We start from the raw sequence: 19,363 nt of genomic DNA, 5'->3' as shown, positions 1-19,363 counted from the left end.
TTATCCTAAAATAAGTTTCTTATTTCACGTATCAAACGAGCTCGAGCTCTTTTGGTATTACTTATGAGGAATGAGGATGATAACTTCGGGATAATCATTAAAATTATTTTATCTTTATTTAGTTAGGAATATTAATTATTATTTGTCTCATCATTTATCCTATAATGATTGAAATAAATTATTATATTAACGTGGACAATTTACTTATCTTTATTTATGGATTGTCACGACCCAAAAATGGACGTAATGGCACTCGTCTTATCCCACCAAGACAAGTTAGCCTAAAACTCAACCATTACAATAAAATGCGAAAAATTTATTATCAACTTAAATTATACCCAAAATCTGGTTGTCACGTGTACAAGCATCTAAAATATTACAATTGAAACAAAAGAAAATGTAAGTCTCTGATATTGTTTCTAGAGTAAAACAAAATTATAAACAGGAGTAAGAATGCATGCTGAGATGACCAACAACTACCTCACAAATCTCCAGAAAGCATCGGAATATAAGAGAATGTATCATAAAGGTGCGGGCTAGTAACCTACAAAAAAAATTGTAGAAGCAAGGGGTGAGTGTAAAACCACACGGTACTCAGCAAGTAAACCTCTAAACACAAGCTAAGGAGATGAAATACGGGTACTCCTACCACCCCAACCAAACCTCCACAACTACAATCTGCATAAAAATCAGTCAACCTAACAGCTCAAAGTTTACATAGCACATAGTTCAACAAGAACATTTAAACAAATTACATATCCTCAACATCAACACTTTGACAAATTACATGTTCTCAACAACAACACTTTAACAAATTGCATGTCCTCAACAACAATACTTTAACAAATTACATATCCTCAATAATGATGCTTTGACAAATTGCATATCCCCAACAACAACACTTTGACAAATTATATATCCTCAACAACAAGCTCAATATTCATCAATCACCAGTTCCACAGAAAGACATTCACAAAATCAGCAAAACACAATATCAAGTTCACTAATGATAAGTATGTGCAATGCAATAGAATGCAATGTTAAATATAATGATGCATGTCTGACCTAGTGATACACACCCGCTGTCTCTCAGTCCGGGACCCATGGGGGACATATCTGTCCATGCATCTGTCGCGGCGCACGACACGACCCTCGATAATAGTAACCATCGCGACGCGCGATACGTCCCTCGAAATATAGTATCCATCGCGGCACGCGATACGTCCCTCGAAATGGTACATCCTCTTTAAGTTTTCATTCTTTCTCAATGCACATAACACTTGCCACAACCTTGTCTTAAAATAATACAAATGACATGTTACAACCATTTTCATAACACTGCATGATTTACACCAACATCAATAATGATTCAACAAGCCTTTCAAACCATTCTTTATTATCAACACATCACACACAACAATTATTCACATTGTCTTTTATTACCCTTTGTTTTCATCATTAGAATAAAGCTAGCGTTTGGCCATAGATATTGAAATATTTTTGGCAAATATTATTTGGATGAAAATTTGGGTGAAATTTTACCATGTGTTTGGCCATAGAATTTGAGAAACATATTTCATTTTTTTAAGAAATATGATTTATACCCATAAGTTTTTAAAACTATCAAACTAACCATAAATTTGTATTACATAGCACAATAGAAATCTCATGTAACAATATTTATGACTTCCGCAACAAATTAACAAGAATCATTATAGTAAATATTCGTATAGTGAAAAGGTCTTGGTACTAATCATGATAATGAAAATACAACTAATATAAATTCGGGAAAAAAAAGAGAAGAAAACAAAAGGAAATAAATATTGCAATCACTGAAGAACCTATGCTTTCTCTCTGAAAGAGCTCAACCTATTCTTTAATATAATCTTCCCATATTTTATGAACAATCTCTTCTCGATGAGCTTGCATTTCCGAATCAGATGATCGAGAAGATGAAGCGATGTTGTTTCCCTGAGCCAATAGTTCGTCACTTTCATCAACAACCATATCATCATTTTCATATTCATTGAATATTCCATCACTACTTTGGTGTTCACGTAAAAAATTATGCAATACAGCGCAAGCAATTACTATTTTCACTTGCATGTCACATTCATAGTTGTTCATGCCTTGTCTTAGTATTCTGAATCTACTTTTCCACGCACCAAAAGTTCTTTCAATTACATTGCGCAGAGAAGCATGTCTATAGTTAAATAGCTCTTTTCCATTCTTAGGCTCTCTTTCACTTCCTCGGTAGTCCTGCAAATGATAGCGCATTCCTTTGAATGGAGCTAAAAATCCTCTTGTGTTCCGTAGACCAGCATCAACAACGTAATATTTATCTACCAAAATAAAATATTGAGTAAATTTTCTTATATTGAATAAAAATAGAACTACTAATTTATATACCATGTGATGGGAGATAAATGAATTAGTTGGTATTAATAAATATTATTATTTTTGTAAAATAAAAAGTTAAGGGTAAAAATTGAATTTTTAAAACTTTCCAAATAATGGAATTTGTCCCAAATACTAGTTTTTTCTAGTATTTGGGAATTTGGAAAATTTGCCAAATAATAGAAATGTGTATGGACAAACAAAATTTGCCAAGTTTTTTCCCAAGTTTAATGTGCAAAATCTATGGCCAAACGGGCCCTAATTAATGTGGACAAGTCTACCCATCACCAAGTTCCATTACTTCCAAACATATACCACCAGAAAACACACGCATTTCATACACTTAGCAAGAGTTTACAAATTCACTTGCCTCAAATACTCAAACCATCACTCAGGAATCTTCCCTTTCGTTGAACTTCCAACTCAAAGCAATCTATTCACAATAATAATCACAATAAGGTTAAGAAACTAACAACACTCATATTACTATAGGTCTAGCCTAAATCCAAAAACTCACTTAAAATATATAATTAAATTCCTAAGTTTCAAGTCTAGAGTTTAGTCTCAATATTTTCAAACAACATAATTTTAATGATTTTTATATATCACAATACACCCACTACTTAATACATATTTCAATATATTAAAACTTGAATCCTAATATGATAATTGAATGAAAATAATTTAAATCGAAACTAATTGCCCAACACACTAATGACGAATTGCAAAACTAATTGCTGAAACAATCTAATTTCAATGTTCCAATCAATATTCCTCGTTCACTATTAGTAATCCAAATCTGGGTCTAGTGATTAGGAGTAATCATTGTCCAATAATTGGACAATACTACTTCATATATTTATAACCCCACGTTCAGAACATCAAACCAGTATATTAATTTTTAATTTCTTTATTATTATATTTTTTTTCCCACTATTAAATTTCGGTTTCTTCTTGTTCTTTAACAACTATGATGATGATGATAATAATAATAATAATAATAATAATAAATAAAAAATATATATTTCTATGGCATCTACCATCATATGCATATGTATACAACAATACAAAGGTGAATGCAGTTAATTTCTTTCCCTTTTTTCTCTTTTATCTCCTTTTTGTTGTTAAATAAAATAATTCGGTATTCAAGTGGTAAATATTACTAACTTAATTAATTTTATGAAATAAGTGGTATAAGATTTTAAAATAAATGATATTTTAGTGTATTAACTATTAATTAAGTCAATTATTCATAATTACTCATTAAATAATTAACTAAAATCAATAAATAGTTCGAAATTATAAAAAATGGTCTTCGAGAGTCATTACATGGACAATTTTATTTATCTTATTCTGATACCAAACAATCCTCAAATCTACCATTTCTACCAAACTTGTAGTTAAATTTGATGCAAACTATGGAAATTAATATTATTATTTTTTCTCATAAATTCATATTTAGAGATACAAATTTTTGGTAGTTCTAAATTTATTTTTAGAAATTGGTGCAACTTTGACGCATAATTCTTGTTTTTTTAAATATTCTTTTAGTGTCGAGTTCAACTTTTTGTGTTGCTTTTTTCCTTGGAATTTGATTAATCTTCTTGGTGGTTAGGGTTAAATCATTTTTTTCATCAAAATAATAATAATTATAATAATAATAATAATAATTCGTTCATACTTAAATATTTAGTAAATTTTTAATTATATAAACAAGGTAATAATAATAGGTTTATATATAAATATTTAGTGAATTTTTATTATTATTATTATATATACAAAGTGTGAATAAAAATTACAATATTAAAAAAAAAAGGCGAAACTATATATTGAAGGAAAATGTTCTTTTAATGAAGCTTTAACTAATTTGAAATCGAGTGAGTTACATGATGCTGTGATTTGAAAGGCGAAATCAAAAATTATACTCATGATTGAGGTAGATTATACCATAGTGCACCTTCGCCTGGCTTTTATTAACGTAAATTCGCCCCTTTTTAAAGAATTTTTGGATTCGTGGGAAGATTTTCTTTCTTCGGACATCGGTTTGCTCGAACAAAATGTGATCACACCTAGGACATAGATTCTATGTAACCCAATGGATCGTGACAAGTCCTTACTACTAGCATTGACTTCCTCTTTGATTACTTTACTTCACTAAGTTTTCTACTTTTGGTTGGAGCCGCCTCGGACTCCCCGACACTTGAATATCCTTTCATAATTACTTAACGATATTTTTATAAATAAAACTACACAATAAATTAGTGAAGAAGATAAACAATTATGAAAAATAGTTTTTTTCTTCTTCTAATAAAATTAATAAAAACATTCAAAGAATATTGTAATGAAACTGAATATAGAGACAACATGTAATGCAATAACAAAAAGATAACACTTTGGGGGCACTTTTCTATTAACGTGAGATTTTTTATGCAAATTTAAATTTAATTAAACTTCAATATAGATATTGGACTTCAGATTAAAAGTACAAAAAAAGGATATAACCATTGTATTATCTTTTTAAAAAAGTTAAATATTAAATATATGATAGATATATATTGTTTTTTATATAAATTTTTTTTAATTCTTTAATTAATCATCTCCAAATTATTGCGATCCACTTATCCTCAAAAATTATACATCTGTATAAAGAATGTTTTTACTTAACGATTTCTTTTATAAATAAAACTACGCAATCAAATTAGTGAAGAAGATAAACAATTATAAAAACAGTATTTTTATTCTTCTAATAAAATTAATAAAAACATTCAAGAGAATATTGTAATGAAACTAAATATAGAAACAACGTATAATGCAACAGAAAAAAGTAATACTTTGGGAGCACTTTACTTATCAACGTGAGAATTTCTACGCAAATTCAAATTTAACAAAGCTTCAATATGGATACTGAACTCCGGATAAAAAATTTTAAAAAAATGAAGATAATGATTTAGTGACCATAAGTTAAATCCCCTCTAAATGTCTTCGCAATAGATTTTCTTTATATTAAAGAATAAATCGCGTTTGACAAATGCGATTTACTAATTAATTGGATTAGAGATATAACATTCTTTAACTTTTCTTTTTAGTTGTAAGATGCAACTCCAAATGGGTTCTCAAAATCATTATCCATTTTTTTTTATAAAAAAAAAGTCCAAGTTTCTAACCTAACAAATTTATCTATTTTTTAAAAAATAAATTGTTAAAGTCCAACGAGAGAAACTAATTTATTTTCATGAGTTAGAAATGAAGTTGAGCTAATAAATCGATATGCATATTCATAACCAAACATGAATGGACTAGACGGACTGAGTTAATTATAAACAAGAAAAATTATTTAAATACACGACTTATTTTACCATGTTTTTTAAAAATTTCTACCATTTGAAAAAATATAAAAATTTCTAATCGTTCCTATTTCCTAATTCATCACTTTACGTGATATATCCAAACGTACACGATTATATCAAGACGTTGTGTGATATTTCAAATCGAGATGTGATGTTTCATGATGTTGAGTTATGTATTTAAAACTGAGACACGATGTATCGGAATCTTTTAAGATGCATCCGGATTTCTCCAAATTTAAGAAAATTTTGTAATCTAGAAAATAGTATGAACAAAAGGTAATTAACTCTTTAACACTATGTAATTTGATCATTAACACATCTTGAAATTAATGAGTCAGTTAAATAAATTAAGTTGTCATACAAATTTGATGAAGGTAGTCAAATACTTTATCTAGTCAACTACAGCTCAAGATAGTTTAGCCAACTTCAAGAAGTAGAAAACAAGAAAATTATAATTACAAAACTATGCAAGTTGACACCAATACAACATAGACATTCCACTCCCCTCCTCTTTCAAGGGTGACAAAATTGTAAGGAAGAAGGAAACACTAATTTTAACCAAAAAAAAAAAGAGAATATCAACTCTTTAAACCTCTTACTCGTAACCGAGAAATTCTCGAGGGTCAGTGTGATTCAGCGTTTGAAACTCGGTGAATAATGGGTAGCTCTATCCTTCTCCATTTGAAATCTTGAATACTGAGGTCTGTGGAAGCATTTGAACTTGGACGTGTGTCTGACCCACACATCACATGACTTACCCCTTGAATCGGATACTTCGACTAATACCTACATTAATTCCTGTAGTCTCTCCACCATAAGGACCACTTGGTTTCTTAATTTTTTGAACTTGTCCTTCTCTACGTTTCTGAGCCTTTTCATGTTTCCCCTGAGAGACACACAGCTTGTTAACATTGTTATATAAGGAAACTGGTTCTTTCAAGCACATGTAATTCTGTTTTAGTCACTTACCCTGTATTTCTTCCTTGGATTTTTATCTTGCTTCTTACGATTACGAGTAAGGCCTCTGTTTTTCTCCATCTAGAAAATAAGGGAACGACGAGTTTAGTGAAAGAAAAAGTAATGTCATGATTGCAATTGGCAGTAAAGCTAATATGTCATACCTGGTAATTTATCTGGCGTTTCCCATCCACAACAGTTTCTGGCGTTGACAGCATAGCTGGGGATCTACAGTGGCAAATTGTGGTGAATTAAGTGAAATAATTGCAGGACTTAAAAAGGATATACATAATAATCCATATTAACGAGTCATCCTCGAAATTTTTTCATGAAAGTTGTTTAGCATGCTTTCATTAACAATCTTAAAACAATATTGAGTCTAACCTGGAATACATCTTTTCTTTAGCAGCAAGCTTAGCTGAATGTTGTTTTTCGACTTCTCTGTAGAATTCCATATCTGAGTCTAATTCACTGTCGTCAGAAGTAGCAACATCGTCACTTGCATGGTCACCAGGCTCATCATTGACATCATCAGTAGGTTCAACTCCAGCTCCGGCTAGAACTCTCAGTTCATGCTTTCTTCTCCTTTCTCCAATGTCATCTCGTTTAGGTAAATCATCATCACCAGAAATTATCTTCCAAAAGGAACAAAACTTGTTATAATTTAATAATACATCCAATTAGTTTAATTACGGGAGACATACTAGACGAATTTTGAAAGCAGAAAAAGGATTCCATGCAACGAAAATTATTGCAACAGAAATCCAATTTAACATGAGCAAAATAGACACACATGTAGTCGTCAAGTTCGAGCCCTAGAAATGGAGAAATTCCTAGTAATGAGTACTTCCCCCTATAATGGCCCCTACACGATTACCAATTGGTTTCAAATTCTAGACGATTAAGCAAAAATGTATCCATGTATATTCCTTTATTAAACAAAAAGGTGAATATATGTGCACACACACACATATAGGAATATAATACCCGAGGAAACAGGAAAGTAGAAGAATTGTCAAAGCAAATTCTGCAGTACCTCAATATTGTCAGCACTAACTGCTTGCACAATTATTTAACCACACTGCATTTATTTGATCTTGTAATACAGATATTTGTGAGGGGTGATTTTGACAGAACAGAACCTTAGAAAGCGAAAGGTTGTCTACATGAGCTGGTGTTTCTTATGTAAGGATGCTGGTGAGGACGTGGATCGTATTTTGTTACATTGAAAAATTGGCCACCAGGTTATGGGAGGATATGTTTACATGGTTTGGCGTCACTTAGGTAATGCCAAGATCTGTGAGGAGCTGGGAGAAAGAAGGCACAAGGCGTGGAATGTTACTCAGTAGCTCTAAGCATTTGGAAAGATTGAAATAGGAGAGCTTTTGAAGGGGTGTGGTTGAGCTTTGCTCAATTGAGAAGTAGTCTCCGATCCCTTATTCTCTTTTGGTGCACCCATGAAGTTCTTATTTGTATAGAGGATTGGTGTCTTTTGGAGAGAACCATATTTTGTAGGTTTCTACTTTTTTGGTATGACTCGTGTATACAGCCAAGTTGGCCTTGTTATTATCAGTGATAACTTGCTTGATCAAAAAAATAATTTGGAACTCGGAAATGAAGAGCAGCTAAACGCAACATGTGCCAACATGAAGGCTTCAAAATAATCCTAATTGCCACAAATTTGAGAACTGTGACATCAAACAGTAGAAACTAGAAACACAGTTGTAGTCACTCTGATAAGCACACTGGAGAACTAAAAACTTCACAATAGCATCCAGTCAAAATACTGAATACGACTCAAATAACATAAATTATGACCTCATTCAATTGCAACATCTAAAGATGCAACTTCTTGAAAATATGTGCAAAGATATACTGCTCCGTCACAAATCAATTGTCCATTTATAATATCAAGGTCAAAGAAGGTTCCCTTTTTTTTTTTGTTCACACACTTGCGAATTGCTGTAAGAGAAGCAAGAAGGAATAAGGGAAAAATATTAGAGCGACCACCGATAAAGGAAAAGGGGGCATGGCAACCCTATAGCGAAAGAGAGCCATCCACAGAGACAGAAGTTGAAAAGACTGTCACATTCCACAAGTTCAGAGAATCATAACTCAATGCAGTTGCATACACTCACATAAAAGACATGGGATATTTATTTACAAGAAAATCAGCAAAATGGAGACAGAATTAAAGCAGTTGCGATCCACACCTTGGGTCTTGCTACTTGAGGAGTTAGAAGCCTAGACAGCTTGTTTAAACTTTGTGTCTCACGATCATCTTCAGCAGCCATAGAATCATCATCAAAATCATCAGGAGTTGCCAACATCCTGCATATAATTCATTAGACTTCCCATTAGTGACATGTTTGCATTAATTTATGTTGACTAACATAAGAGGTAGATGGAGAAATAATTTGAGAAGCAAAATTGATACCCATTCAGAAGTCGTGAGCGCTTGTTTCGTTTTTCATTTTTCCGTGCAATGGAACTTAAAACACCTGTCTGCTTCAATTTTTCCTCAAGGGAAGCTCTCACTTTTAACATTTCCATGCTCTGGATACCAACTTGATCATCCTGCCAAAATTCTTTAATGTTAGTTAATTTGATCTACATCTTACTGGTTAAAAAAGAAGAGATCTGGTGATCTTGCAACACATCAGAACATGGGTGAAAGAGTTGCCAGAATAAAAATGACAATGACACTGGCACTAGTCAGGTGACACTTGATTCGTATTGTAACAGTGACAGTGGACTCGCCTGCTGATGGCTGATAAGCAAAACAGAGGTGTGCTTAGATATATACACCATTTACCTGGCGTTTGCGTTTTGATTCCTTTTTCCGCAGACCATTTACACCACTTGCCTCCGCCAACTCAGCTTCATGAGACTAAAACAATAGAAAAAATTACACTAGATTTTACAGAGCTGCTCAGTAAAAACGACAAAAGGTTTTAATTCAAAATCAGCCCATAAAAGAAGGGAAAAATTACGCTTTTAGCAACAAATAAGATAAATCAAACAGAAAATTACCTCTGCTTCTTGAATATCAGTTGATACCACAGAAGGCTTGTCAGAAATGGGGAAAGATTCAGAATCCAAGTTCCTTCCCAACAACTTTACACCAGTTACATTATCAACATTCTTGTGTAACAAGTCTTCTAGTTTAGAAGGAAGATATCCATCAAGTTCTGTCATCTGCAAAAATTAATTTGTTAACACCTATAAAGATAGGAAGAGAGAAGCAGGATATACGCAATGAAGCTAGCCAAGAATCAAATAAAGCAGAAGAACAAGGAGAAGACTTAGCAACTATTTCACAACATCACTAAGCATCTAAACAAGCTAAAAATGTTTAATCAGTACACGTGATTAACAAATTTGATACATTAGGTTATGATCAGTTAGCATACTATTTCCACTTCAAATTCTCTAAGACTCAAGAAAACTTGATTAAAAAATTACATAATCCTTCCACGGAAATCCACGTATTTAACTTATTTGACAAATGAGTTTAGCTATGCTAGACAGATATATTTATCAAACAAATTAAGGAGGCTGGAGAATACTTTTATGGGGTATTCACTTGGAATAAATATGCAAGAGGCACCCAAGGGTTTGGCCTAGTGATTAATGAAGTAGACAAGGTGTGCAGGTATGTGTGGAGTTAGTCATGGGGGACACAAGGTGAGAAAGACATCATAGAGCTTCTAATTTAGTGGAAAAGAGTTGTTTGAACTGCAGATTGAGGTTCTATTTTTTGTATGATTGGGAATGAAGGGGAACCAATAGAGAAGAATCAGTACAAAGAATTCATAACTAGACCATAAGCCCTCAACTAGATTAGAATTGAGGTGTTGTTGATTGATGATCGTTAGATATTTGGTACATACATAACATCCAGGATGTATAGATGATTAAGCAATTACTGTATAGAAGGCTTGATCTTGTAGGTATTTCCCAAACACCATCAAAAAAGGTTGTTCGCTTATTTACACAAACGTATAGAATTGAAAAAACATATCATGAAAAAACATAATAAACCTTATCTGGGTGATGCAATTTACACTTAAAGATACCACACTGCTAAACTCAATAATGAAAAAGCACTTTGATGTTGGATTCGGCTTCATCAAGCTCCATATAGAAAAGGGGAAGGGAGGAAGAAGCTGATGATGGATGAATAAGCAAGTTCAGATTTGCACTAAGATACTTTTTACACTAAACTAAAGAAGAAACAAACCATATGCAGACAGAGTAGCATAGGCTTCTACAAAGAGGGTGAGTTAAAGAATTGAAACCTTATCAAACATATAGATATATTTTATAAGATCAACGAGATAATAAAGTGTCCTCTAGCTTTCTCCATGAGCAAAAAAACTGCACTAATTATAGTTTGTGTTAACCTTTTCCATTTTTAATAGCTAATGGTAGTACATTTATATTAAAAGTCTGCTGATTACCATTAGAGGTGGCCAGCAAATAAATGTTTTCAACATGTGTATGTGAACACAATTTGCTTGGCATATATCTCAAAGATTAGATAAAGCAGTTTTATCTCATCAATTATGCATATACCACATAAACAAGTAACTGATTTTCCAGTAAACAATGTCATCATTAACAGAATTAACAAAAACTGGCAAGCAGTATTTGGCCATGTTTCGTTGTTTGAATCCTGTGATATGAGTTGTAACCTTATTCAACAGATTTTTTATCTCCACAAGGCGTGAAATGACTGGATGATCACGCACTGGCTGCCCCTCAGATTTGAGAAGAAGGTAGAAAGATATAGCCTGGCAATATGACAGCAGAAGCAGCTTCTTCACCTCAATGTAGCGCATCCCGCCTTTTATCATACTGTTTCCAGTAATCTTAATAGAGAAAAACAGAAGTTAAATGCTGAGGTGCAATATTACCAAAACTGCATTCAGTTTATAACTAGAAGAACGACTAATTCCATTGTTATGTGAGTAAACTCTCACTGTTTTAAGTAAAATTGTCAGTTACACTACCCCAAGCAATCATTTCTAAACCTTCATTGTTTCATCCTTTCAGCTAAGCATCTTTATATCAGTAACAGAGCCCAAATAACTAACTACAAAGACTGTCACCGAAGAACTCCAAAACTGTTTAAAGGGAACCATAGCAAGCAGGTCCAAAATGTATGTATGGATTTAATAGAATTTGGCATTTGGCGAGAATGCCGATATGCAGTTAGACTAGTTTTTTCCACAGCAGACTCGGGTTTGAATAGCATAATAGCGACCGACCTGTAGCTGGTGGAATTTCCAATGCACATACCTTGCTGAATAGGGGATTGACTTTGTTATCGAGCTGCTCAAGCGCTTCACCAAGCTCAGACAGCAAACCAACCAATTCAGGTGCAGAACTGTAATCACAAGAAGATCATAGATCAGAAGCACAACTTCTTTAATTTATTGAGAAACAAGTCAGAAGCATCATATAACCTGCAAAGTAAATGTTAGCAACCTACCAGACAATATCTAGACAATGACATTAGAAGCAGACAACACACGTTGAAGATTCTTACTTTTGATTCGAAAATCACAAGCATGCAATGTAGAATTCCGTAAAAGAAGGCCACTGTGCTGTGACGGACGGACATTTCAACTTAACACTTCTGATCCTGTACAATAAATTTGGACAGGGGGCTAACTACATATTTAGTGATCTTGTCCAGGGGATAACTAGATATTTGGTAACCTCATCTATATATCATGGACTGAACTCCATAGTGAATCCTCAGATCTTATGAAAGCTCTATGTCGTTCTTCCTTGTTGAAATAAACACATCGACACCTCTGAAGTAGCTCCCTGACTCCCATGCCTCCATATAGCTAGCTACGTATGACTACTCCTTTTAATAAGCATGGAGTCTGGGAAATTTCACGGGGTACATGCTACCTCCCGCCAACAGAGGTGTACTGATTAACCTTGTCCACCTAGACAGATGGGAAGAAATCAAATTATGTAGTGTTTTTGCCTTTGTTGGGGTTTAACCTGAGACAACTACCCTTGAATACTCGACATCTTGATCTTGTTATGCCAATTGCGACCCACAACCCTACTTTTCTCCTTGTTCTACATGATTTTAATACAAATAAAACCTTTTTATGAGGCACATTTAAGAAAATAGATGCAGTGGTTACTAACATCCAGTGGCCACACTTCTCAAGATCTTCTGGTATTGCACTCTTGACCTACCACTTTGCCTCGCTAATAAATTTTACTTCCAAGACATAGAATCAACTTCCTCATAAAAAATGTGAAGCCATTTATAACAAATGTGACACAAGGCATGCTCCTTCTGACTTTCTTCTATTGCACGATTATGATTTATGAGTTGCATTATCAAAAAAGTGTCATTGAGATCCAATTTCCTTATCTTCATCAGTAAGCTTCTCTGCCTGGCATGGTATTCAATATCCTGAAGTCCGCCATCTCCGTGCAGATCAGACATGTAAGAGGGACAGCTGCTAACTATCGGAACTTCCTACTGAAGCCTCTGACACTAACATACCATGATCCATTTTAAATGGTCAAATTGAGTATATTGCAGAAAACGGTCCTCATATTATCTCTGAACCAAGCAACCATAGAGTTTTTGTTTTTTTGTCAACTTCCACAACAAAGGTAGGGTTAAGGTTTGTGTACATCCTACCATTCCCAGAACCCACTTGTGGAACTACAGTAGGTACGTTGTTGTTGTTGTTGTTGTTGTCAACTTCCACAACCTTTAGCTGTAAAATTAAGCATAAACTATTTTATAGGAAAACTTAGTTCATCACCTGCCTTTTTCTCTTCTATTTTGTTTTCCCGATTATTGATAATGTGCTGATATCTATTTAATTGTAACTTATGTGCCTCTATTTTTATATACTGATATTATCATGATACATTACATAACATCATCGACGATAACAGGCAACAGAACTAAAAATAAGCAACATTTTGCCCTGAAATTAGCACATGCTGGACTGTGAAGCTCACCTATAGACAACATCCATTTGCTCTTCTTTTGTCAAAGCATTCAAATCCTTCTGCACTTCCTCATAAGCAGTGTCAGTTTCATTTTTGGCTTCTTCATCTGCAGAAACTGCTGATCCAGGTTTTCCTTGGACCAAAATTTCCTGCAATGTTACCCATAAGATTCCACTTACAACCTCAAAATATAAGAAAAAATCATTAAACGAACACTGTATATAAATTGAATTTCTCACCTCAAATGTGAGTTCATCATCTTCAATCCCAAAATCCGCTGCAGATAAGGATCTAGCTTTTTTCTGCTGCATTCTCAATACCTCTGCCTCCTCCTCGGCGATAAGGTCCTCGTCACTTGACTCTTCAACAGTCTAACAAACAAAAATGTTCAAGTGACATCAAGTATTGCATGTTGTTAAAAGAATAACAAAAGTCTCATATCAGTGGTTAATGAGATGGGTGAACTTCTTATAAGGCTTGGACAATCCTCCTCTCTTTGAGCTAGCTTTTGGGGTGTGAGTTAGGCCTAAGACCTAATTTCACATGGTATCAGAACAGGGCCTGTCTCACCCGATGTTGAGGCCCCAAAATCAAAATTGTGCACGCACCAGATGCTAAGCACAGGGCATGAGGTGGGGGTTAAAAGAATAACAAAAGTCCCACATCGGCAGTTGATGAGATGGGTGGACTTCTTATAAGGCTTAGGCAATCCTCCTCCCTTTGAGCTAGCTTTGGGGTGTGAGTTAGGCTTAAGACCTAATTTTACACATGAAATCGAAGAACTATGTTACAGCCTAAACGTACTGTTGAAACAGTAAGAAGAGGAAAATCCTCTGACATCATATTGTTGTCTCTAAAGCCAATAAAGTATTGGTTTCTCCAAGCGTGCCATATATAATTATGTCATAAAAGAATTAAAAGTTTTAAGCAAATAATTAGGTGAAAAGCTACCTCTTTATTTTGATAATAAATGTTTTTTCCTCTTCCCCACATAGACTTCTCTTCTTTCTCCTGTTCAGTGTCATCATGCATTTCATCCTCAACCCCACCCATAGTAGCTTGTAAATATTTTTGCGTCCTTGCAACTAAAGCAAAAATAGGTACTCAAAAAAATTATATATTAAAAGCCAGAAGATCCAAGGAAATATGGCAAAAAAGAGGCATATATAAATAGATCAAGAACCAAAAGAAATGTAAAATCTAGAAACCAAAGGAAACAACTTTGCTTATTATTCAACAAAGAAGTATGGAAGGATTCTTCCTTCTGTCATCTATGTGTAGAAGCTCAGTTCAGAGAAACGTAAGAACTAGGAGTCAAAGTAGAAATAGTAACTTAGTGGTTAGAGCTACTGAGCTTCATGCAATATTACACAGTTCGAACACACCATTAAATATTAATATCTAGTCTCCAGCCTAATTAGCCTCAATTCAATAATCAAACACTAGGAATTCCTCACACCACCACTCCACATGCATTTTCAAAATCTTAATGAGAGTAAAGGCTGCTGTATTCTTCTTCTGCTTCTTTTTTTCTTTTTCTTTTTCTTTTCCATTTTTTTGGGAGAGGAAACTCCTTAAATAAATCTAAACCGATCTTATGCTCTATGTTGCCTTCAGAAGCACTAAAAGGGAATATCAGAGAAGAATTTCATAACAAACAAACAGGATAGGCAATTCAGCTTAAAGCATTTCATTCCAATAACAAAAGGCAGTTACAAGTTCGAATTAATTGCATACTTTTAGCACCAAGGCCAGTAAGCTCAGCATCATCAATGTCGTCATCTTCATCCTCCTCATCTTCATCCTCCTATACAAAGAAAACAGTTCCCCAACCTTGAGTAATTAGTTGACTTGCTTTACATCAAATTAGTACTCTAAGTTCTTACAGTTTATAAGCCTTCAGTATGAAAATAAAAGTAGCAAAAGAAAACTCATTATCACCTTAAGATCATACACGGGATGCTCATTATCCTCATCTGACTCTGCAGAATCTTCATTAACATTCAGTGGAATGATATCTCTCTTTTCATGAACTACAAATTAACCAAAAAGATTAGTAACTAACAGTAAATTCTCTAACATGTAAAAACATTTTTTTATAACACACTCCCTCGCCCCCCTCGCCCAGCGATAGCTTTGCGTACAGGTTTGGCAGAATCCAATAAGTTTGGCTCAAACCTTATAAAGCTACATTTTTTTAAGATTAGAATCCATAAAACTCAAAATACTAGCTCAATCTTTGCTCTAATGCTCTCTCTCCATCCATGGACTCAAAAAAGTTCTCTCTAAAAGAACCAACTTTTTGCATATATAGTCTTGTATCTAATGCGACAACAACAAAATACCAAGTATGATCCCACATATGGGGTCTGAGGTTTTTGTATCTTATGCTAACTTTGATAAGAAGATAAGTAGATAGAGTTTATAAAAGGAAAAACTTACAGGCATCAATAGCATCATTCATCATATCATCATCTTCATTGTAGGAATCATTTTTTGATTTCTTTGGAGGGTTGTTTTCCTTCTTCTTGAACTTTCCTGATTTCTTTCCCATCCTGTAAATTGGAGGAATTGAAGCAAAGGGTTCAACCTAAATCTCCAAAAGGTTAAACCTTTATTAAGAGAAACTGTTTTGTTGAACAAATACACAAGAGTTTCAATGGCCTTAAGGAGCTAAACCTTTATAAGATTATAGTCTCTCTTTTTTTTTTTTTGGTTTTCTCCCTTTTCATTTTTATTTGTTTTCTCATCAAAGTTTTTCAATGATTTGTGTTTACGACAAATAATACTATTTTTTTATGACTATGTATAATATAATAATATAAAATATATATTAAATAATCATTCGTGAAAAATCTTATGACTATACATGTCATATATTTAAGGATTTTTGACCCGATCCAAATAAGAAAAAAAATTAAGAAAAAAGAAAACTTGAAGCAAAAAAGAAAAATTATTTACAAGCAGCTACCTCTTACTTTCATACCTCCTTTTTTTTAAATTTCTAATGCACCTTTAATGGTTGATACTATTAGAGTATGAGTATATGTATATATATGCATTCATGGTACATATTAATATTCCGGTTTTCTAGTTTCATACTTGAACTATAAGGTGCTTCAGTTTCCTATCATCAATAATTTATCAAAACCCAATACTAACTATTTCGAGTTTCATAACTGAACTATAGGTATGTGTGAGTTTCATACTTGACCTATAAGGTGTGTTAGTTTCCTATTGAAACTATCAGCGATAATTATCAAAACACACTTTTAATTATTTTGAGTTCCATACCTGAACTATAGCTAATGAACCTTTAATGTTTGATACTATCAAAGTATATATGTATATAGCATGGTATAAATTAATATTCTGATTTTCTATAAGTTGTGCGTCAATTTCCTATTGAAACTATCATCTATAATTTATCAAAACAAACTTCTAACTATTTCGAATTTCATACCTTGAACTATGCGTGAATTTCCTACTTGAACTATCATCAATTATTTATCAAAACATACCTCAGCTCTAAGTTGGTGATATTTCGAATTTCATACTTGAATTATCATCAACTATTTATCAAAATGTACCTCAGCTCTAGTTCCTATTGAAACTATCATCTATAATTTATCAAAAAACACTTCTATCTATTTCGAATTTCATACCTTGAACTATAGGTATGCGTGAATTTCCTACTTTGAACTATAATCAACTATTTATCAGAACTTACCTTAGCTCTAAAAAAACTAAATACTCATAATTTTAATCCTTCCCTCCATTTGAAAAATAGACAAAAGCACTAATGGACTGAACATACAATTTCAGTGATGTTTACCTTAGTGAGTACAACGAAGTAAACAAATGAGCAGCGTCAGGCGAGGCGGAAACCGGCGGCAGCAGTGCCGTGGCGGCTCTGAGCAGCAGCTAGCGGTAGCAGCCGGCGATTAAAATTTGTCGATTTATTGGGTATTTGCAATTTGGAACCCTACAACTTGTTTGAATGTTTGTAATTTTAGTTTTTATACCTAATTTAAAATTAATATAACTTTTGATATCTTTATGAAAAAAATAGAAAAAAAAAATGTTTCCACCAAAATTAAATAATAAATCTAATGTACCGAAAACACTTTTAAATTTGACACAAATTATTAGTTTTATCAATTTTAAAAATACTATTACTTAGTTAACTGAATTTAAATACAGATCCTATCTTTCAACAAGAAGGAAAAACATTTATAATTCTCGTCAAGTGGTGTTCAACACTTTTCTCGATAAATGTCATATACTCCTACAAAAGCTTGAGATTATTTGTCATGCCATGTGGGAGATCAAAGATATATCTTAATTCAATTAACCGTAGTAAAATATTTTTAAGACTATCAATAATTCAAAACTCAAACTAATAATTTGCGTCTCAAACTCTTATATGGCTATATATCTCTTAATTTGTCTTGGCTAACCTTGAAGCAACTCTTTTAAAGCATTTATTTGGGCCAAAATTTTATTTTTAGGGAAATTTTTCAAAATGTCAATATTTTAGCATTTAAGAGGACTCATTAGCAACAACTTCAATATTTAGTAAAAATGTCATTTTAGTTTGTTATGTATGTTTTTATTATTTATTTTTATTTAAAGAATATAATTATTTAATAAGAGAAAATTAAGGGGGGGAATATTTTTTAAAAAAAGGCAAGCATCCTTAATTTTCTCATCAGTTACATTTTCAAATAAAATTTAAATTTTGTTTTTTTTTCTTCAGAATTTTTACCTTTTTAAATTATATTCATTCCACAATATATTCTATTTATATTTATTATAGTTTTTTATTAGTTTGTATTCATTTCAATAGGTATGCCGAATTTATCCATATAGTCATTTAAAAAATATATTTGTATTTTCATATATCTTTTCCCTATATAGTTATTTTTTTCTTCAAAAATCCTGTATGTATTCATTTCAATATGTATTTTATTTGTATTTCTATTTATTCTAGTTTTTATTTAGAATTTTGTATAATAATATATAAAATACAAAAAATTAGTATGATGAAAAAGTGAATGAAATATAAAATTGAAAAGAAATAATTGAATATTTTGTGTACTCATTCTTAAATAAAATACATAACTAGTTGACATACCTTTAGAATAAATACAAATTAGAAAAAAAATGTCAAATTCAGTTGACATACCTTTATTAGTTTGTATTCATTCCAATATGTATGTCAAATAAATATAGTTATTTAAGAAATACATTTGTATTCGTATATATTTTTCACTGTGTATTTATTTTTCTTTTCAAGATCTTGTTTCCTTTTCTAAGTCGTATTCATTTCAATATGTCTATTATTTGTATTTGTATTCGAATACAAATAAACTAGTTGACATACATTTGGATGAATACAAATTAGGGACAAATACAAGATTCATAAACCATGCAACATGAAATTTTTAATAAATACAAATATTGATAGTATACATAGTGATTTGAATACAAATTAAGAAAGCATACCAAATTCTAAAAAAGAACTATAAATACAAAACAAACTAATAGAAAATTGTTCACGATCTTCGTCGTCTTTTTCAAGATCCTCATGAGTAGACAAAGATTCTACATTTGCGTTCTAAATTTGAGGAAGGTTTTGCACACCAATGAGTCTT

At 32.5% G+C, this 19,363-nt stretch overlaps 1 protein-coding gene across 2 annotated transcripts; it reads right to left on the bottom strand.

Annotated features, from left to right (window-relative positions):
• Nucleotides 1–6,046: 6,046 nt before the first annotated feature.
• LOC101245621 (protein THALLO) lies at nt 6,047–18,006 on the bottom strand. 2 transcript variants are annotated; one of them, XM_004251205.5, is made up of 17 exons: nt 17,542–18,006; nt 16,149–16,261; nt 15,648–15,739; nt 15,444–15,513; nt 14,658–14,791; nt 13,946–14,077; nt 13,716–13,855; nt 12,006–12,093; nt 11,399–11,575; nt 9,735–9,899; nt 9,517–9,591; nt 9,139–9,278; nt 8,915–9,032; nt 7,086–7,336; nt 6,866–6,929; nt 6,714–6,782; nt 6,047–6,630 (listed from the first exon to the last, which is right to left on the bottom strand). In XM_004251205.5, exons 2-17 carry the CDS (start codon nt 16,258–16,260, stop codon nt 6,499–6,501), a joined length of 1,959 nt encoding a protein of 652 aa, XP_004251253.2. In that variant the 5' UTR covers nt 16,261; nt 17,542–18,006; the 3' UTR covers nt 6,047–6,498. The 2 variants fall into 2 exon arrangements, with proteins under 2 accessions (XP_004251253.2, XP_019066634.2); XM_019211089.3 differs by having other exon boundaries at nt 16,149–16,296; nt 17,542–17,714.
• Between the last annotated feature and the right edge of the window lie 1,357 nt (nt 18,007–19,363).

This window comes from Solanum lycopersicum, chromosome 11, assembly GCF_036512215.1.
Source record: "Solanum lycopersicum chromosome 11, SLM_r2.1".
Classification (NCBI taxonomy): domain Eukaryota; kingdom Viridiplantae; phylum Streptophyta; class Magnoliopsida; order Solanales; family Solanaceae; genus Solanum; species Solanum lycopersicum.
The sequence above is the reverse complement of the archived record's forward strand: the minus strand, read 5'-3'. Positions and strand labels throughout refer to the sequence as shown.